Source organism: Myxine glutinosa, chromosome 1 (genome assembly GCF_964187855.1).
Source record: "Myxine glutinosa chromosome 1, kmMyxGlut1.1, whole genome shotgun sequence".
NCBI classification, from domain to species: domain Eukaryota; kingdom Metazoa; phylum Chordata; class Myxini; order Myxiniformes; family Myxinidae; genus Myxine; species Myxine glutinosa.
Genome location: NC_136261.1, coordinates 263,541,465 through 263,563,844, shown reverse-complemented (window position 1 = coordinate 263,563,844; position 22,380 = coordinate 263,541,465). Strand labels below are relative to the sequence as shown.

Sequence of the window (22,380 nt, the reverse complement as noted above, 5' to 3'; positions counted from 1 at the left end):
TTATTTTACCACAGTCTGAAAGCCTACTCAAAGTAAGCTTTATAGAGATCTGAGATAACAAAATATTTTTAAAATAAATAAATAAAACTGCTAAGACAAAGTTATCTAAATGGAATGAGACATGTTTAAATTTAGTGACAACCACAGCTGTCAGCCACCATATCATTGTATCGTCGCAAAACGACATTGCCTTCACTATCATAGTAAAGCAGGTTAATTGAGTTCAAGCGATCAGGAACGCAACATGGAGGTGATACAGCACGACCAGGCCGCAAAGCCTGAAGCACTGCACGGACAGATGCGTGATTAGTTGGCCGGGCTGATCCACCCAAGGGGAAAGGGCAGGCACCGGCACATTGGTAAGCCTGGTATCCACGAGGAGAGATTATCCATCCAGCCCAACCAGCCTCCTCAAAATCTACATAAAGCGGGCGTCGAGAACAAGCTGCCAAAGGGCCATCATTCGGTAATGGGTTGTCAGGCTTCAGAACAACAACGGAAGTGTCAGATGACGCAACCAAGTCCTTGGAAATGGCACGCTTTTGGAGACGTCTCAAGCTTTTTGGAGCAGGAAGAGTAGTAGGCAAAGCTTCAAATGGTTGAGCCTGATAGGATATGGAGGCCTTAATGTCACTGGCTTTGGGTTGCAGGAGCAGAGCGTTCATAGTTTGCTCGTTTGGAATCTTCTGTTGCACAATGCTTGGGATTCCACGCAAGTGAAGCTCTGGGGTAAACAAGATGAAAGGTAAAACTTGATTAATACTGATGCACCAAAAGCACCGTTCAAAGCTCAGATGTTAAGACATGTCTGAAAGTCTCAATGGTCAAATCTGAATTTCATTATTGAGTCACATCTCAAGAGAAAGCAAACACCTGTTCAATATATTATGGTAAATGCATATACAAGAAACCACCTTTAGAGGCCATTTCCCCCCGCAGAGTAGGGGTTGGCCTTTTTCGGGCACCTTGGTCCCCTTTTTGAAGCAATGTTTTATGGCCGGATGCCCTTCCTGCTGCCAACCCTGTTAGTCGCCTCTTGCGACACACAGGGAATTACCAGTGAACTAGTGCTCAATTTGCCTACCTCAGAAGTATGACAGGCTGAGTCAACCCCGCTGGTGTTAATTCAGCGATCAACTGGGATTCAAACCCAGGATCCAAGGATCCCAAGCCGGCACCCTAACTGTTAAGCCAACACCAGGTGTAAATGTATATACAAGGTACCACAAAAAAACAAAAACACAATGCAATCACAGAGATAATGAGTACTACACATTCACATGTTCAAATGACGATCCAGATATTAAGTTCAGCATGCAGTCCAAGGCATCTATGTGTATGCCGTCTATCGGAAGGACATTAACCTAGATGACCAGTCTGCCAGCAGTGATTTCCTGGGACCGTTAAAGATCCCACAGTGTCTTTCGTGAAGATTATTTGAGTTATTAGTTGTACCTTGAATAAACTACAAAGTTCCTGCCACCTGAAGTCAAAGGGTAGGCCTGACCAACTGTTTCATGGCGGACGAGCCAAAAACGTTCATTGGCCAAGCCAACAAGAATGTGGGAATATTTGCTGCTGTTAAAGTATCTCTGGGTGGGTCTGCCTGAAGCGCAACATGTTTATTACCTGTCACCGGGTAGCAACATCACATAAAGAATGTAGATACGGTGGTACAAATAATGAAAATCACTACATGACGTTTAATCATTTAAAAATGAATAACAGGGTTGGTGTGATAGCATTCCCATTTGATCAAGTAATTTGATGAGGTGCAAATATGTCATTTTATTTGGGCTGCTCATTTACTCTGAAATATTTTGAATCAAATGGAACAGTCCAGAGATGCACCTTCTGCCAACTCTTTTTGGAGAAATTTTGGAACGATCTTTGATAAAAGGATGCACTAAACAAACAGATCTTTTGGACAAATTTATCTGTGGTTGTATTGTTAAGCGCCGCCATTTGTCTGATTCTCGCTGTTACTCCACCCTCAGAACGTGCGGCAAATTTGATTGGTCGAGAAAGGGGAAAATTTTGCCCAACTACTACTAAACGGACTACAGTGTTCTACAGTGTTCAAACTTATAGCTAAATTGAAATGAAAGGTTTTAAAGGCTGTAGAAATAAAAACCCATTGAATCGGAAGTTTACAGGGTGAGCCAGAAATATGGACATTTTTGAAATTCGTGTGAAGGAAATAAAAAATTGTACTTCAAAATAAAGTCATTCATGATATTGAAGTACATAACATGCATTTTTATTATTTTTACTAATTAGGCAAAACACTTGAGTGACGTGGAACTGGTGGGGTGAAGAACGCGCTTTCGCTATCAAAACTTTTTACAAGAATAATGATGGTGCAACTGCTGCACAACGTCAATTCAAACTCCATTTCAATGTTCAATGTCATGGAAATGTGCCGTCTGTTCGTGCTATCAAGTTATGGGTTCAGAAGTTTGAGAGGACCGGTTCAACTTTAAAAGAGCAACTGCCGGGAGCACCCAAATCAGTAAGAACGGCACAAAATATTGAGCGTGTAAGAGAGAAGTCAGTTTTGTGAAGTCCGCATCGCTCCAGCCGAAAGCATGCATCAGCCTTTAAGAATTTCTAACACGTCACTACGCCGCATATTGCTGCATATTCCTCCAGGAACAGGGTGTTGAAGTGATGACTTGGATGCCTTATTACCCTGACCCTGACCTCAGCCTTTCATTTCGACATAAGTGGAATAAATATATATATATATATATATATATATATATATATATATATATATATATATATATATATATATACATACAGTACATTCAGAAAGTATTCAGACCCCTTCACTTTTTTCACATTTTGTTATGTTGCAGCCTTATTATATGCTGAAATCGTTTAAATTCATTTTTTCCCTCTGACTAAGTTTAAATTCATCTGGGCGTTATGGCAGAGTGGCCAGACGGAAGTGTCTCCTCAGTGAACGACACATGAAAGCCCGCTTGGAGTTTGCAAAAAAGCACCTAAAGGACTCTCAGACTGTGCGAAACAAGATTCTGTGGTCTGATGAAACCAGGATTGAACTGTTTGGCTTCCTTCTGGCCACTCTGCCATAAAGCCCAGATCGGTGGAGTGTTGCAGTGATGGTTGTCCTTCTGGAAGTTTCTCCCATCTCCACACAGGATCTCTGGAGCTCAGCCAGAGTGACCATCGGGTTCTTGTTCACCTCTCTTACCAAGGCCCTTCTCCCCCGATTGCTCAGTTTGGTCGGGCGGCCAGCTCTAGGAAGAGTCCTGGTTGTTCCAAACTTCTTCCATTTAAGAATTATGGAGGCCCCTGTGCTCTTGGGAACTTTCAATGCATCAGATTTTTTTGTAGGCTTCGCCAGGTCTGTGCCTCGACACAATCCTGTCTCTGAGCTCTGCAGGCAGTTCCTTCGACCTCATGGCTTCGTTTTTGCCCTGATATGCATTGTCAGCTGTGAGACCTTATATATAGAGGTGTGTGCCTTTCCAAATCATGTCCAATCAATTGAATTTACCACAGGTGCACTCCAATCAAGGTGTAGAAACATTTCAAAGATGATCAAGAGAAATGGGAGGCACCTGAGCTAAATTTCAAGTGTCATAGCAAAGGGTATGAATACTTACGGCAATGTGATATTTCAGTTTTTTCTTTTTAATAAATTTGCAAAACTTTCTAAAATCCTGTTTTCCCTTTGTCATTATGGGGTGTTGAGTGTAGATTGTTTAGGGGGGAAAAAAAAGAATTTAAACGATTTCAGCATAAGGCTGCAACATAACAAAATGTGAAAAAAGTGAAGGGGTCTGAATGCTTTCTGAATGCACTGTATATATATATATATATATATATATATATATATATATATATTTACATATATATATATATATATATATATATATATATATTTACATATATATATATATATATATATATATATATATATATATATATATATATATATATATATACATATATATATATATACGTATATATATATATACATATACATATATATATATATATATATATATATATATAATATATATATATATATATATATATATATATATATATATATATATATATATATATATATATATATATATATGTCATGTCTTGCTTTCTGGGACGGGCTGCCATCTGTTGGTCAATTTAGAGAATAACGCTGATTATAATTGTCCTGTTTTCTTATTGGCTACTAGAGGTCATGTGATCTAAGGGTCATAGTGCAGATTCTCCATTTTGAAAGGCTGCCTTCATTTAGAGTTGAAGATAACTATCAGACAGCACAATCTTTCTCCATGTGCTCCCATTTGTGCCCTGGAGAGCTTCGTTTGTAAGTTGCGTTTGTTTATGTTAAACCACGAACTTCATCGATAAGAATGTTGATGGTTAAGCCATTCGGGAGCCCCTTTGTGCAGTCGTGTAATAGGCTATGAGCCAAGGGGGTTGGTCGGTACCATACAGATGGAGTAAGGCTCATTGTGATTTTTAGCAAGATATATGTCCCTAGATATGAAAAAAAAGTGATAGCAGTGTATAACTCTCGGCCATCTCTGTGTTATCACCCGAAATATTATTATACGCCCGCTTCGCTTTGCCAAAAAATGTGATATTTGCTAAAATTGGAATAAATATGTTTTTAAGGACCACAGAGTGCCAATAATTTGCATACTGGATGCCAACTAATATAGTAATAGAAATATAGAACATTTGTGGGGGTTATTTATCAAAATATTGATATAATGACAAAAAATATGTTAAATTTAGTGAAAAAGTGGTCGAAATCGCTTCGAGTTCAGAAGTCATATTGTACATTTTTGTCAATATTTCAAAAATGAAAACTCCCAGAGTAACATTTGACCCCTCAAAATCTTCGCAAGGAACCACTGCATTGGAATATATCATTACTTTGTAATATGGTGGTTGTTTGGGGCACATATTTTGGCAAAGTTCAAAATATGTTCAACCATACCCCCTAATTTTGATGTTTTGGAACGAAACATAGCTTTTGAACATTTTAGGTTTATTCGTCTACTACTTTTGGTATCTCAGTGTAATTTTTGGTATTAGCTAGTATCCTAAAGTAGGTTTGTAACATCAGCTACATTATATTTCACAATGCATGCAAACTTGCTCCACACTCTAGGTTTATCATGATCTCTCGAACAAATACGATCTCGATCTCGATCTCCGCACTCTGTGGTCCTTAAAAACATATTTATTCCAATTTTAGCAAATATCACATTTTTTGGCGAAGCGAAGCGGGCGTATAATAATATTTCGGGTGATAACACAGAGATGGCCGAGAGTTATACACTGCTATCACTTTTTTTTCATATCTAGGGACATATATCTTGCTAAAAATCACAATGAGCCTTACTCCATCTGTATGGTACCGACCGGTCAATTTGGGGGGTCTGGCTCATAGCCTATAATATAAGCAGCTAAGGCCAGATAAAAAAAAAGAGTTGGTGATCGTCCTTTTTTCTCAAAAGTTCGGGTAGGTAGGGAGGGAGGTTTTTTTTTTTCTTGTTTTTTTTTCTCCTACTTTCCATTGAGTTTTGTTAAGATGGAAAAATATGAAATAAAGACTCCTTTCTCCTCAAAATGATTTAATTTCTTCATTCATCTCACAGATTTACAGACATTGCCCAAATCTCTATGAAACACAGTGTTTGTGTGATTTTGGATGATGTTGAATGCTCTAGCTGAGCTTGGTAGTGAAATGGCAAGACACCTGTACATGTATATCCACCATGACATCGGAAAAACAGATAAACACCATGCCCTTGGCACCTTGAAACTATTGAGCATGTTGAACAAGATTTCTGCCACGCTTTGGTACTGGCTTTGCAGTACAAATGTTACATTGAGGGTATTGCCCTGCCTTTTCAACCAAATTCTCCTCAGTACCACAGTGGATGCAGAGCATTTCATAGCCCGCAGAGTAGTACGCTAGTTCTATAGGGGAAGCACAGTTCAGATTGGCACGAACATAAAGATCAGCGAGTCTGGTATCCTGTTCAGGATCGTCATCACCATTGTTGTTGATCTCCGTGAACACACTTCCACAGCTGTAGAGAATGGTGTCCATAGCAGCACGAATCAATAGATTTCAGCGGGAAAAATCTCACACAATAGCCGCCATGAATGGCTAACGTAAAATGGGTGAAGTTGCCCGAGGCACCTGCGACGCTTTGCGCAGCATGCCTGCGCAGCATGCACGCGCAGCACGCACTGCGCAGCATGCGGTGCAGAACGGCGCCAAATTTGACTGTGAAAAGATCGTTTTTTAATGATTTTTTTTCAAAATAAAAAATATAAAAAGTTTCGGGTCGGGTGTGTTTCGTAGGGTCGGGCGGGGACGATCACCAACTCTTTTTTTTATCTGGCCTAATCTGTACACAAAACACATGCTACACTAATGTGCTATAAATGCTATTCCGTTACTGAGAAGTTATTGTGTTTACAATATATACAAGATGTGTGGCCTTTTATATAGCAGTTTACAAGATGCATAACATGCAGAGTATTGTGTTATAGCAGGTCCTGTCTGTGTATTTTCAGTTTCACAAATTATGAATTGATGAATGAATGGATCAAAACATTCCAGTAACGAAATCTACATTTCAAATCTGGTTCTAGTTCTTTATTCAAGTTCTTGTTTAGCTATCTGTCTACCTTTGCAGAGCTACACACATAAAGGACAGAATGATATATATATATATATATATATATATATATATATATATATATATATATATATACATATTGTTGCGGATATGAGGATGGTATTTTTTTTATTGTGTGCTTTATTATTATTATTGTCTATTCTGCGCCTCCTGCCTCCAGAGTTGTGTAAAGGTACAAAGGGCGTCCCGGTAGTTAATTCCATGAAACACCACATTGAAGGACACGATAAAGCCCTTGTTCAGTAGCTTATATCTTTATTATGTGTTTTAGAGTAAGGCCTTGTCTTCCATTAACATGACATGGCACTCCATTGTACCAAGTGAGAGATAGATTCCCTTCATTCCCATTCCCAAAAACCTCCATTTCCCCGTTCGTAATGGCCAAGCCTCAATTTGGCAATTACATCCCCTCCAAAGCCGCCATTGGCCACGAGGCAGGGTCGGGGAAGAAAGGCGTGCCCGCCCGTCGTCATCAAGGGCGGAGCCAGAGGGTCGCGCGACCAACCATGGCCAAGGTGAGCACACCGATGGGCGTGTCCTGAAGGCCGGCGGCTTAATCGCCGGAGGCGTGATAAAAGCGCGCGCGCAAGAGTGACCAGGAGAGAGTCGCAAAAACAGAAAAGCAGATGAGAGAAGAGCTTTTACGATATGAGCTACGACAAGAGCTGAGTGTGTGGTTTTTGGTCAGAGCTGGGTTGGTCGTCAGTGGTGGTCAGTGGTTGCGTAGAGTGGAGGGGTTGCGTTGAGTTGTCGGTGGTGAGGAAGAGTTGGACTAAGAAAGAGTCCTGGAGTTAGTGAGAGAGGGAGAGAGAACCCGTCACGCCAGACCCCCCACCAGCAGCGTTGGCTTGGCTCCACCAAGCAGCTCCGACCCGTTACCCCGCGCACACGACAGGATCGGTGGCATCGGCGGCCGTCGAGGTCCAGCCCGACGTCCCGTGCGGGATCAAACTCCAGCCAGCTCCGTGCCTTCCTCCAGCCACCCACCTCCAGCCATTCCTGCCTGCAAGTTCCCCATTTGCGTACGTGAGTTTGTTTTGTTTGTTCTGTCCTGGGTAGGTAATTAAGTCTGTATAAGCTAGTATTTTCCCTGTGTCTCTAAAAGCTTCTGTATATTATTTTATTATCTTTCCTTCTCCTTGGTTATTTTGAGCCTGTAAATAGTAAATAAATTTAGTAGTATTTTCAACCTTTGTTTCGTCTTCTTATTCCTTTTCTTCACATCCGTCGTCTTTGTCTTTTCCCTGATTGAATAGCTGTGGCGCGATACGGCCAACGTCTGGGTGAATCGGGTGAGTCGGGAAAAAAAACTGTTCGGCCGCGGCGCCTCCGCTCGGCAAACAACATCCTTAACCGCGGACCGTAACAATATATATATATATATATATATATATATATATATATATATATATATATATATATATATATATATATATATATATACATGTATGTAGTCTTCATGTGTTTATAGGACACATGAGAAGTGCATGAACTTCACAATAACTATCGCGATTATAGCGGTTTGCAGGATTCTTACCGTTTTTCAAGGGAAGTGGAAGCAGCGAACGCCGACCATCATCTGTGAAAACTACGAGCATCGGTCTGCGAGAAGATGACAAAGTGCCAGGTGGCACAAAATCCAATAATCCCAGCTCAGTTGTATCTGATGGTCCCACGAGTTGAATGGTGGCCATTAGTCCTTGGTTGTTGTCATAATTGTCAATCCATCTTCGTACCTGTGGTGTGCAAAAGATGGAGATAAATAAATATTCTTCTTCACATATGCACAATAAAGGAAGTTATTAAATGATTGCAACAGGTATTAGTCTCTCTAAGACAAGATTGACTTTACACATGGAAGGACACATTCTTACAGCTTGTGTGACACTGAACACCTCCCATCCACTTTTGTATATAGAAACAAGACGTGAGGAGATGAGGCGAGCTTTTGTCAATGCTTTGGATTTGCGTTCAGTTCCAACATTGCCTCCAATGATATCCTTCACCTGATAAACATTCACCTGAAAAAAAAGGAAAATCAGAATAATTTCATGCAATGGTTTATTATTATTTCTTTTTTGACTATTTCTATGCTAGATGTATTGATGTATGAAAACAAATAATTTATCATTCATTCAGGAATCCCATGAATTTTTGTTATTTTTTTCCGTCTACGACAGAATCACCATCACGAGCGGCATTTATGAAGTTATACGATTGAGGTGCTTACAATGGTCCAATAAGATGCCAAGATTACTTGCATTTTTCACTATCTTCAATAATAAATTTAATAACATGAATTTCTTTACAAGGAACTTTGATGCAGGAGGAGTTCATTCGGCCCTACAAAGCCTGTTATTACCAATCTATGGTTGCTTGGCCGTGCTTTATCCTTCTCAATGCTGAGCAGCAAGCAAGGAAGCAGCACAAGCTATTTTTTATAGTCTTTGGTATGACTCGCTCCGGGTTCGAACCAGCGATCTCAGACTCAGAGGTGATGCCACCGAAGCTGATAAAAAAAAATATATATATATTTAAATGTCAAATACCTGAGTATCAAGTTTGTAAAAAAAATTATACAGATATTATAATGAAGAAAGTCAAAAAGTTTTCTCCTTGTGACGTTTCACTACAATCCCCTCCCACAAATCTCCCGACCATGGAGAAAGTAAAACTCAGCACAGATGTTAGTCCTGTTCTTCGTAAGTTCCAACCTGCATCACTCATTCTTCCCAGAGGTGAGTGACTCTCCCAAATGCTATTAGAACATAGTTATATATATGTTTCCCTGAATTTTTTTTTTTGAAGGTGAACACTTTTTTAAAATAATGCCACTCAAGTAGCTGCCTCTTTTTAATGCCACCTTTGTTTTTCGAATCTACATATCTAATAAAGTGGCTATTGATTATTCCTTCTTCACACCCCCCCCCCCCCCCTTGAGCTGGTGGCTACCTTGCCGAAGTGCGTGTAGCCTTTTCGCGCAAGAGAGGCAGGTGGGATGTGCACACGGAACACATGGAACTCCGCGGTGATGATGCGCTCGGCGAGAGGGACCGCGCTCACGTCGAACTGGAACCGCGGAGGAGAATTGCCTGCTGGGACAGAAGAGTTAGTTAGACTGGACATTCTCGTAATTGCGGAATGCATGTATCGTGAGTTGGTGACGTGCAAGAGTCGATGCAATGCAAATTGAGGATAAAGATGATAACGAGTTGAATTGAAACGCTTATGAATGTAATAAAAATGCTAATGACATAAGTGGAAATGTTTATGAATTGGATAAAAATGCTAATGACATAAGTGGCTTTGTTTATAAATCCGATAAAAATGCTAACGACATAAGTGCAAATGTTTATGAATTGGATAAAAATGCTAATGACATAAGTGGCTTTGTTTATAAATCCGATAAAAATGCTAACGACATAACTGCACATGTTTATGAATTGGATAAAAATGCTAATGACATAAGTGGGTTCGTTTATAAATCGGATAAAAATGCTAACGACATAAGTGCAAATGTTTATGAATTGGATAAAAATGCTAACGACAAAAGTGCAAATGTTTATAAATCGGATAAAAATGCTAACGACATAAGTGCAAATGTTTATAAACCGGATAAAAATGCTAACGACATAAGTGCGCATGTTTATGAATTGGATAAAAATGCTAACGACATAAGTAGAAATGTTTTATGAATTGGATAAAAATGCTAACGACATAAGTGGAAATATTAATGAATTGGATAAAAATGCCAAAGCATAAGTGGAAATGTTTATGAATTGTATAAAAATATTAATGACATAAGTGGAAATGTTTATGAATTGGATAAAACTGCTAACGACATGAGTGGAAATGTTTATGATTTGGATAAAAATGCTAACGACATAAGTGGAAATGTTTATGATTTGGATAAAAATGCTAACGACATAAGTGGAAATGTTTATGAATTGGATAAAAATGCCAACGTATAAGTGCAAATCTTTATGAATTGGATAAAAATGTTAACGACATAAGTGGAAATGTTTTATGAATTTGATTTTAAAAAAGCTAACGCATAAGTGGAAATGTTTATGAATTGGATAAAAATGCTAACGCATAAGTGGAAATGTTTATGAATTGGATAAAAAAGCTAACAACAAAAGTGGAAATGTTTATGAATTGGATAAAAATACCAACGACATAAGTGCAAATGTTTATGAATTGGATAAAAATGCTAACGCATAAGTGGAAATGTTTATGAATTGGATAAAAAAGCTAACAACAAAAGTGGAAATGTTTATAAATCGGATAAAAATGCCAACGACATAAGTGCAAATGTTTATGAATTGGATAAAAATGCTAACGACATAAGGGCAAATGTTTATGAATTGGATAAAAATGCCAACGACATAAGTGCAAATGTTTATGAATTGGACAAAAATGCTAACGACATAAGTGCAAATGTTTATGAATGCGATAAAAATGCTAACGACATCAGTGCAATGTTTATGAATTGGATAAAAATGCTAACGACATAAGTGCAAATGTTTATGAATTGGATAAAAATGCTAACGACATAAGGGCAAATGTTTATGAATTGGATAAAAATGCCAACGACATAAGTGCAAATGTTTATGAATGCGATAAAAATGCCAACGACATAAGTGGAATCGTTTATAAATCGGATAAAAATGCTAACCACATAAATGGAAATGTTTATGAATTGGATAAAAATGCGAACGACATAAGTGGAAGCGCTTACGAGGTGAATAGACTTGGTTATGAATTCATGCTTGTCAACTCTACCGTTTTTGGTGGTAGTCTACCACTTTTTGTACACTTGAACGCCTTACCGATTTTATTGCCAATAACACCGAAAATGCCAGGTTAACATAACAATTTGTCTCATCGACGTTTTTGATAGATTTTCATTTTGCGAAAAACTTTCTGTCGTCCTTCAGGTGTAAATTAATCAGGAAAACATGATTTTTCTGTTTTAATTTTGTACAAACGTGCCTTAGAATGTACAAACTTAAGGTTAAAATTACAAAAAAAAAAACCCTACTCTGGAAGGGGGTGGGGGTGGGCAATCACCTCCCAGATCATCTCACCCTCTCCCCTCTACCTCCAGGTTGCTTCGCTCGCCTCGCTCCTTTCCATCCTACCTGTCTTTGTTCTTTAAATATTGGCGACTATTGGAATGGGATAGGGATGGTAACGTTAACGATATAAATGGAAGTTTTTTTAATGAATGAGATGAAGATGCTATCGAGATTTGAAGTTGTAACAACGAGGTCACAATCACAGAATCCCCGTCACACATGATTATAATATAAATGAAGGGAAAATTAGATATTAAATAATTCTTGTAGTCGAATCCATTTTCAGATCTTCACCAAAATCGAAACGATTAGTCCTTTTCACACACACAACCTCTCCACCAAGTTTCGTCCAAATCCGTCCACAACCTTTTGAGATATCCTGCTATATATCATTTTGGCCATATCACTCAATGGTGAAGAATCACTTTAAAAATTAAATAATTCTCATATCCGAATCCATATTCCGATCTTCACCAAAATTGAATCGATTCTTCCTTGCCACACACACAACCTGTCCAACAACTTTCATCCAAATCCATCCATAACTTTTTGAGATATCCTGCTATATGTTGGTTTTAGCCCTATCTCCCAATGGTGAAGAATCACTTTTAAAATTCTAGTAGCCGGATCCGAATTCGGATCTTCACCAAAATCTAATCATTTCATCCTTGTCACACCTGCTACCTGTCCGCCAAATTTTGTCGGAATCCGTCCACAATGTTTTGAGATATCTTGTTCACAAACGGACAGACAAACAGACAGACAGGGGTGAAAACATAACCTCCATCCACCTTTGGTGGCGGAGGTAATGAGTGACCTGCAACATCACACAACTGCAAGGGTTTAGCTTACCCTTTTCGAGGAAGCTTCGGACCACGTTTCCTTCGAGAAGTCCCGGAGCGCGGGTCACACCTCCTGCGTCCGCCACAGCGTGGTAAAGGTCCAGCATGTACTGCGGGGGTTGCTGCGCGGGAAGACTTTCCACGGGAGGATGCTCTGCCAGGCCAAGCACCGCGAGGAGCTGTCGTAGCGCGACTCCTTTATGTTCGGAGGAGGACGGCAGGCCGGACAAATGGCGCGGCAGAAAGCAAAGCAATAGGCACAGACTAGAAGCGGCAAGCCCTCTGTAAGACTCCATGGAAGATGCGGCCGTCGCCACCCGATAATATAACGTTTCGTTCTCCCTATAGCACAAGTGATCCTTCAATGGTAACCTTTCCGCTGCTTGTTAATTCTCGAATTGAAGCGTAAAACGGACGATAATGTGTAACGAGAGCACGTCGACTTCCAACGTGCTGCGTGTGTCCGTGCACACCGCTTTATCGATGACCGCACGACCCCCGAGAGCGCTCGGCAAACAAGACCCTTCCACAATGGCTCTCGGCCGATGGATCAGCTCAACGAGCTGCTAATGGCCCCCCGTGGTCGCCTTTGGCCAAAAGCAAACAGCAATAAAAATTCTCCGGGGATTTCAACGCAATTTGCCGAACGAATGCGCTGTCGTTTAAAAAGTGAAATCAACATTTAAAAGGCCATTTGTTGGAACGAGGGTCGTTTGTGTATTCTCAATGCTATTCCCCTGGAAAGGCTCATCTTTAGACAAACTTTCACGAAACGTTCATCTTTAGACCAACTTTCACGAAACGTTCATCTTAAGACCAACTTTCACGAAACGCTCATCTTTAGAACAACTTTCACGAAACCCTCATCCTCAGACCAACGTTCACAAAACAATAATCCTCAGAATAACTTTCACAAAAAGCTCATCATTTTACTAACTTTCACGAAACGCTCATCTCCATATCAACTTTTTTTTTTCTTTTTTTTTTGGTATACAGGATCGAGGCTCGTGAAAGAGCTTACAGTTATCACACAAAAAATCAAAACAGACACACAAAGTACATAATAAGGGGAGCGGAAGACAAGATCGGGAGAGAAGGGGAAGCGCACAGACACAACATTTGAGAGCAGGGACATCGGGAGATCTGTGGGAGGGAGAGGGCTTGGGGGGAGGAGGCGTGGGAAGGGGGGGGGGCGGGTGGGAGAAGGATAAAACACAAGGACACCACCATGACTTCCAAGAAAGAGGATGGTATTTCAAAAAAGTGGATCTGGGGTGAAATTAGCGGGGGTAGAAAAGATCAAGATTTTAAATGGGGGAAGATAAGAGTTGTTTTTTTGTTTGTTTTTTTGGATACTGAATCGAGGCTCGTGAAAGAGCTAACATTTATTTCACAAACAAATCAACCAGACAAACGAAACATACAAAAAGAGGGAGCGGAAGACAAGATGGGGAGAGGAGGGGAAGCACACAAACACAACACCTGAGAGCAGGGAGAAGCGCGGGAGGGAGAGGGCCTGGGGGGAGGAGGCGTGGGAAGTTGGGGGGGGGGGGGGAGAGGTATAAAACACATGGAGACCAAGGACTTCCATGACAGAAGTTGGTATTTCAAAAAAGTGTAGGATTTGGTGTGAAATTAGGGGGGGGCAGAAAAGATCAAGGTTTTGGATTGGGAAAGATAAGAGATGGTGGTGAACAGCTGTTTTAAAGACCTGGAGGGTGGAGTGGGATTGAAGAGAGTGAGGGAGTTTGTTCCAGAGGCGGGAGAAAAGAGGAATGAAGGAGTGAAGGTGAGCAGAAAGTCTTGATTTTCCCAGTTTAACCATAAGAGGGTTGCAGGCATATCTTGTGCGACCTGCAGGAATATTTGGGGGACAGAGCCCAGAGAGAGCTGGGGGGGGCAAGGCCAGAGAGGAGTCGGTAGAAGACGGAAAGACCACCAACCTGCCTGCGGTGAGTGAGTGAAAGGCCCTTGGAGTTAGCTTCATCGCGGGAGATTCCAATGATTCTGAACGCTTTGGTTTCAACAGGGTGAAGACGAGCTCGGTGTGAGGCAGGAGCACCAGCCCAGATGGGAGAGCAGAGGAGGTGGAAGATAAGTTAAGTTTAACCATTTAAGTTTTAAGTTAAGAAGATAAGTTTCAACATAGGCTCATCCTTAGACCAACTTTCACGAAACGCTCATGCTTAGACCAACTTTTACGAAATGCTCATCTTGAGAGCAACTTCACGAAACGCTCATCTTTAGAATAACTTTCATGAAATGCTCATCTTTTGACCAACTTTCATGAAACGCTCATCTTTATACCAACTTTCACGAAACCCTCATCTTGAGACCAACTTTCACAAAATGCTCATCTTTGAAACAACTGTCAGGAAAGGCTCATTTGTAGATCACCTTTCACGAAATGCTCATCTTGAGACCAACTTTCACGAAATGCTCATCTTTAGAATAACTTTCATGAAATGCTCATCTTTAGACCAACTTTCATGAAACGCTCATCTTTATACCAACTTTCACGAAACCCTCATCTTGAGACCAACTTTCACAAAATGCTCATCTTTGAAACAACTGCCAGGAAAGGCTCATCTTTAGATCACCTTTCACGAAATGCTCATCTTTAGACCAACTTTCTCGAAACGCTCATCTTTAGACCAACTTTCACAAAACGCTCATCTTTTGACAAACTTTCATGAAACGATCATCTTTAAACCCTACTTTCATGAAACCCTCATCTTCAGACCAACTTTCACAACAGGCTCATCTTTAGACCAACTTTCAGGAAACGCTCATCTTTCGACCAACTTTCACGCACCGCTCATCTTTACACCAACATTCATGTTTTACACCAACATGACCAACTTTCACAAAACACTCATCTTTTTACCAACTTTCACGAAACGCTCATCTTCAGACCAAGTTCCAGGAAACGCTCATCTTTAGACTAACTTTCACCAAATGCTCATCCTTAGACCAACTTTCACACAACACTCATCTTTGGACCAACTTTTACGAAACACTCATCTTGAGACCAACTTTCACGAAATGCTCATCTTTTTGCCACATTTCAGGAAACGGTCATCTTTTTACCAACTTTCATGAAACGCACATCTTTAAACCAACTTTCACGAAACGCTCATCTTTAGACCTACTTGCACGAAATGCTCACCTTTATACCAACTTTCACGAAACGCTCATATTTGAAGCAACTTTCACGAAAGGCTCATCTTTGAACCAACTTTCACGAAAGGCTCATCTTTAAACCAACGTTCACGAAACGCTCATCTTTCGATCAACTTTCACGCAACGGTCATCTTTACACCAACTTTCACAAAACGCTCATCTTTCGACCAAGTTCCACGAAACGCTCTTCTTTCGACCAAGTTCCACGAAACGCTCATCTTGAAAACAACTGTCACGAAACGCTTATCTCTCGACCATCTTTCACGAAAAGCTCATCTTTTTGCCAACTTTCGCGAAAAGCTCATCTTTACACCAACTTTCACGAAACGCTCATCTTTAGGCCAACGTTCAGAAACGCTCATCTTTATACCAACTTTCACAAAAGGCTCATCCTTCGACCAGTTTTCATGAAACGCTCATCTTTAGACCACCTTTTACGAAACGCTCATCTTTAGACCAACTTTCACGAAATGCTCAACTTTCGACCAACTTTCACAAAACACTAATCTTTTACCAACTTTAACGAAACGCTCAGCTTCAGACCAACTTTCACGAAACCTTCATCTTCATACCAACTTTCACGAAACGCTCATCTTTCGGCCAACTTTCACGAAACGCTCATCGTTAGACCAACTTTCACAAAAGGCTCATCCTTAGACCAACTTTCACCCAACACTCATCTTTGGACCAACTTTTACGAAACACTCATCTTGAGACCAACTTTCACGAAATGCTCATCTTTTTGCCAACTTTCACGAAACGCTCATCATTTTGCCAACTTTCATGAAACGCTCATCTTTAAACCAACTTTCACGAAACGCTCATCTTTAGACCAACTTTCACAAAACACTCACCCTCGGAATAACTTTCACAAAAAGCTCATCATTTTACTAACTTTCAGGAAACGCTCATCTTTATACCAACTTTCACGAAACGCTCATCTTTATACCAACTTTCACGAAACGCTCATCTTTGAACCATCTTTCACGAAAGGCTCATCTTTATACCAACTTTCACCTAACCCTCGTCTTGAGACCAACTTTCTGCTCATCTTTGAAACAACTGTCAGGAAAGGCTCATCTTTAGATCAACTTTCACGAAATGCTCATCTTTGGACCAACTTTCTCGAAACGCTCACCTTTAGACCAACTTTCACAAAACGCTCATCTTTTGACAAACTTTCATCAAACGCTCATCTTTAAACCAACTTTCATGAAACCCTCATCTTCAGACAAACATTCACAAAAGGCTCATCTTTAGACCAACTTTCACGAAACGCTCATCTTTCGACCAACTTTCACGCAACGCTCATCTTTACACCAACATTCATGTTTTACACCAACATGACCAACTTTCACAAAACACTCATCTTTTTACCGACTTTCACGAAACGCTCATCTTCAGACCAAGTTCCAGGAAACGCTCATCTTTAGACTAACTTTCACAAAAGGCTCATCCTTAGACCAACTTTCACGCAACACTCATTTTTGGACCAACTTTCACGAAATGCTCATCTTTTTGCCAACTTTCAGGAAACGCTCATCTATTTCCCAACTTACATGAAACGCACATCTTTAAACCAACTTTCACGAAACGGTCATCTTTAGACCTACTTTCACGAAACGCTCATCTTTAGACCTAATTTCACGAAATGCTCACCTTTATACCAACTTTCACGAAACGCTCATATTTGAACCAACTTTCACGAAAGGCTCATCTTTGAACCAACTTTCACGAAAGGCTCATCTTTAGACCAACGTTCACGAAACGCTCATCTTGAGAACAACTATCACGAAACGCTTATCTTTCGACCAACTTTCACGAAAAGCTCATCTTTTTGCCAACTTTCGCGAAACGCTAATCTTTACACCAACTTTCACGAAACGCTCATCTTTAGACCAACGTTCATGAAACGCTCATCTTTATACCAACTTTCACAAAAGGCTCATCCTTCGAACAATTTTCACGAAACGCTCATCTTGAGACCAACTTTCACAAAATGCTCATCTTTGAAACAACTGTCAGGAAAGGCTCATTTTTAGATCACCTTTCACGAAATGCTCATCTTGAGACCAACTTTCACGAAATGCTCATCTTTAGAATAACTTTCATGAAATGCTCATCTTTAGACCAACTTTCATGAAACGCTCATCTTTATACCAACTTTCACGAAACCCTCATCTTGAGACCAACTTTCACAAAATGCTCATCTTTGAAACAACTGCCAGGAAAGGCTCATCTTTAGATCACCTTTCACGAAATGCTCATCTTTAGACCAACTTTCTCGAAACGCTCATCTTTAGACCAACTTTCACAAAACGCTCATCTTTTGACAAACTTTCATGAAACGATCATCTTTAAACCCTACTTTCATGAAACCCTCATCTTCAGACCAACTTTCACAACAGGCTCATCTTTAGACCAACTTTCAGGAAACGCTCATCTTTCGACCAACTTTCACGCACCGCTCATCTTTACACCAACATTCATGTTTTACACCAACATGACCAACTTTCACAAAACACTCATCTTTTTACCAACTTTCACGAAACGCTCATCTTCAGACCAAGTTCCAGGAAACGCTCATCTTTAGACTAACTTTCACCAAATGCTCATCCTTAGACCAACTTTCACACAACACTCATCTTTGGACCAACTTTTACGAAACACTCATCTTGAGACCAACTTTCACGAAATGCTCATCTTTTTGCCACATTTCAGGAAACGGTCATCTTTTTACCAACTTTCATGAAACGCACATCTTTAAACCAACTTTCACGAAACGCTCATCTTTAGACCTACTTGCACGAAATGCTCACCTTTATACCAACTTTCACGAAACGCTCATATTTGAAGCAACTTTCACGAAAGGCTCATCTTTGAACCAACTTTCACGAAAGGCTCATCTTTAGACCAACGTTCACGAAACGCTCATCTTTCGACCAACTTTCACGCAACGGTCATCTTTACACCAACTTTCACAAAACGCTCATCTTTCGACCAAGTTCCACGAAACGCTCTTCTTTCGACCAAGTTCCACGAAACGCTAATCTTGAAAACAACTGTCACGAAACGCTTATCTCTCGACCATCTTTCACGAAAAGCTCATCTTTTTGCCAACTTTCGCGAAAAGCTCATCTTTACACCAACTTTCACGAAACGCTCATCTTTAGGCCAACGTTCAGAAACGCTCATCTTTATACCAACTTTCACAAAAGGCTCATCCTTCGACCAGTTTTCATGAAACGCTCATCTTTAGACCACCTTTTACGAAACGCTCATCTTTAGACCAACTTTCACGAAATGCTCAACTTTCGACCAACTTTCACAAAACACTAATCTTTTACCAACTTTAACGAAACGCTCAGCTTCAGACCAACTTTCATGAAACCTTCATCTTTATACCAACTTTCACGAAACGCTCATCTTTCGGCCAACTTTCACGAAACGCTCATCGTTAGACCAACTTTCACAAAAGGCTCATCCTTAGACCAACTTTCACCCAACACTCATCTTTGGACCAACTTTTACGAAACACTCATCTTGAGACCAACTTTCACGAAATGCTCATCTTTTTGCCAACTTTCACGAAACGCTCATCATTTTGCCAACTTTCATGAAACGCTCATCTTTAAACCAACTTTCACGAAACGCTCATCTTTAGACCAACTTTCACAAAACACTCACCCTCGGAATAACTTTCACAAAAAGCTCATCATTTTACTAACTTTCAGGAAACGCTCATCTTTATACCAACTTTCACGAAACGCTCATCTTTATACCAACTTTCACGAAACGCTCATCTTTGAACCATCTTTCACGAAAGGCTCATCTTTATACCAACTTTCACCTAACCCTCGTCTTGAGACCAACTTTCTGCTCATCTTTGAAACAACTGTCAGGAAAGGCTCATCTTTAGATCAACTTTCACGAAATGCTCATCTTTGGACCAACTTTCTCGAAACGCTCACCTTTAGACCAACTTTCACAAAACGCTCATCTTTTGACAAACTTTCATCAAACGCTCATCTTTAAACCAACTTTCATGAAACCCTCATCTTCAGACAAACATTCACAAAAGGCTCATCTTTAGACCAACTTTCACGAAACGCTCATCTTTCGACCAACTTTCACGCAACGCTCATCTTTACACCAACATTCATGTTTTACACCAACATGACCAACTTTCACAAAACACTCATCTTTTTACCGACTTTCACGAAACGCTCATCTTCAGACCAAGTTCCAGGAAACGCTCATCTTTAGACTAACTTTCACAAAAGGCTCATCCTTAGACCAACTTTCACGCAACACTCATTTTTGGACCAACTTTCACGAAATGCTCATCTTTTTGCCAACTTTCAGGAAACGCTCATCTATTTCCCAACTTACATGAAACGCACATCTTTAAACCAACTTTCACGAAACGGTCATCTTTAGACCTACTTTCACGAAACGCTCATCTTTAGACCTAATTTCACGAAATGCTCACCTTTATACCAACTTTCACGAAACGCTCATATTTGAACCAACTTTCACGAAAGGCTCATCTTTGAACCAACTTTCACGAAAGGCTCATCTTTAGACCAACGTTCACGAAACGCTCATCTTGAGAACAACTATCACGAAACGCTTATCTTTCGACCAACTTTCACGAAAAGCTCATCTTTTTGCCAACTTTCGCGAAACGCTAATCTTTACACCAACTTTCACGAAACGCTCATCTTTAGACCAACGTTCATGAAACGCTCATCTTTATACCAACTTTCACAAAAGGCTCATCCTTCGAACAATTTTCACGAAACGCTCATCTTGAGACCAACTTTTACGAAAGGCTCATCTTTAGACCAACTTTCACGAAACGCTCATCTTTAGACCAGCTTTCACGAAATGCTCAACTTTCGACCAACTTTCACAAAACACTATCTTTTACGAACTTTATCGAAACGCTCAACTTCAGACCAACTTTCATGAAACCTTCATCTGTATACCAACTTTCACGAAACGCTCATCTTTAGATCAACTTTCACGAACGCTCATCTTTAGACCAACTTTCACGAAACGCTCATCTTTATGCCAACTTTCACAAAAGGCTCATCCTTAGACTATCTTTCACACAACACTCATCTTTGGACCAACTTTTACGAAACTCTCATCTTGAGACCAACTTTCATGAAACGCTCATCTTCATACCAACTTTCACGAAACCCTCATCTTGAGACCAACTTTCACGAAATGCTCATCTTTAGACCAACTTTAATGAAATGCTCATCTTTGAACCAACTTTCACAAAAGGCTCATCTTTAGACCAACTTTCATGAAACGCTCATCTTTGAACCAACTTTCACGAAAGGCTCATCTTTAGACCAACTTTCACGAAACGCTCAACTTTCTACCAACTTTCACGAAACGCTCATCTTTAAACCAACTTTCACGAAAGGCTCATCTTTAGACCAACTTTCATGAAACGCTCATCTTTAGAACAACTTTCATGAAACGCTCATCTTTAGACCAACTTTCACGAAACCCTCATCCTGAGAACAACTTTCACAAAACGCTCATCCTCAGACCAACTTTCACAAAATGCTCATCCTCAGACCAACTTTCACGAAACGCTCATCCTCCGACCAACTTTCATGAAACGCTCAACTTCAGAACAACTTTCATGAAACCTTCATCCTCAGACCAACTTACACAAAACACTCATCCTCAGAATAACTTTCACGAAACGCTCATCTTTATGCCAACTTTCACAAAAGGCTCATCCTTAGACTATCTTTCACACAACACTCATCTTTGGACCAACTTTCACGAAACGCTCATCTTTAGACCAACGTTCACGAAACGCTCATCTTTATACCAACTTTCACCAAAGGCTCATCTTTAGACCAACTTTCATGAAACGCTCATCTTTGAACCAACTTTCACGAAATGCTCATCTTTGAACCAACTTTCACGAAAGGCGCATCTTTAGACCAACTTTCACGAAACGCTCAACTTTCTACCTACTTTCACGAAACGCTCATCTTTAAACCAACTTTCACGAAAGGCTCATCGTTAGACCAACTTTCACAAAACGCTCATCTTTCGGCCAACTTTCATGAAACGCTCATCTTTAGACCAACTTTCACGAAACCCTCATCCTTAGAACAACTTTCACGAAACGCTCATCCTCAGACCAACTTTCACAAAACGCTCATCCTCAGACCAACTTTCACGAAACGCTCATCCTCCGACCAACTTTCATGAAACGCTCATCTTGAGAACAACTTTCACGAAACACTCATCCTCAGAATAACTTTCACAAAAAGCTCATCATTTTACTAACTTTCACGAAACGCTCATCTCCATATGAACTTTTTTTTTCTTTTTTTTTGTATACAGGATCGAGGCTCGTGAAAGAGCTAACAGTTAACACACAAAAAAATCAAAACAGACACACAAAGTACAAAATAAGGGGAGCGGTAGACAAGATCAGGAGAGAAGGGGAAGCGCACAAACACAACATTTGAGAGCAGGGACATCGGGAGATCTGTGGGAGGGAGAGGGTTTGGGGGGAGGAGGCGTGGG

The 22,380-nt window shown here is 40.3% G+C and overlaps 1 protein-coding gene across 1 annotated transcript; it reads right to left on the bottom strand.

Moving 5' to 3' along the window:
• Positions 1-131: 131 nt before the first annotated feature.
• On the bottom strand, positions 132-12,923 carry LOC144891802 (bone morphogenetic protein 8A-like). The gene is made up of 5 exons (XM_078776349.1): positions 12,638-12,923; positions 9,657-9,796; positions 8,579-8,725; positions 8,242-8,440; positions 132-724 (listed from the first exon to the last, which is right to left on the bottom strand). Exons 1-5 carry the CDS (start codon positions 12,921-12,923, stop codon positions 132-134), a joined length of 1,365 nt encoding a protein of 454 aa, XP_078632475.1.
• Between the last annotated feature and the right edge of the window lie 9,457 nt (positions 12,924-22,380).

Bases quoted from the DNA above. Each gene is read 5' to 3' on its own strand.
- LOC144891802 (XM_078776349.1), bottom strand. From the start codon at position 12,923: ATGGAGTCTTACAGAGGGCTTGCCGCTTCTAGTCTGTGCCTATTGCTT. The intron at 9,797-12,637 runs GTAAGCTAAACC...CTGTCCCAGCAG, and splicing joins CCGAAGCTTCCTCGAAAAGG to GCAATTCTCCTCCGCGGTTC. The intron at 8,726-9,656 runs GTAGCCACCAGC...CTTTTTTTTCAG, and splicing joins GCTACACGCACTTCGGCAAG to GTGAATGTTTATCAGGTGAA.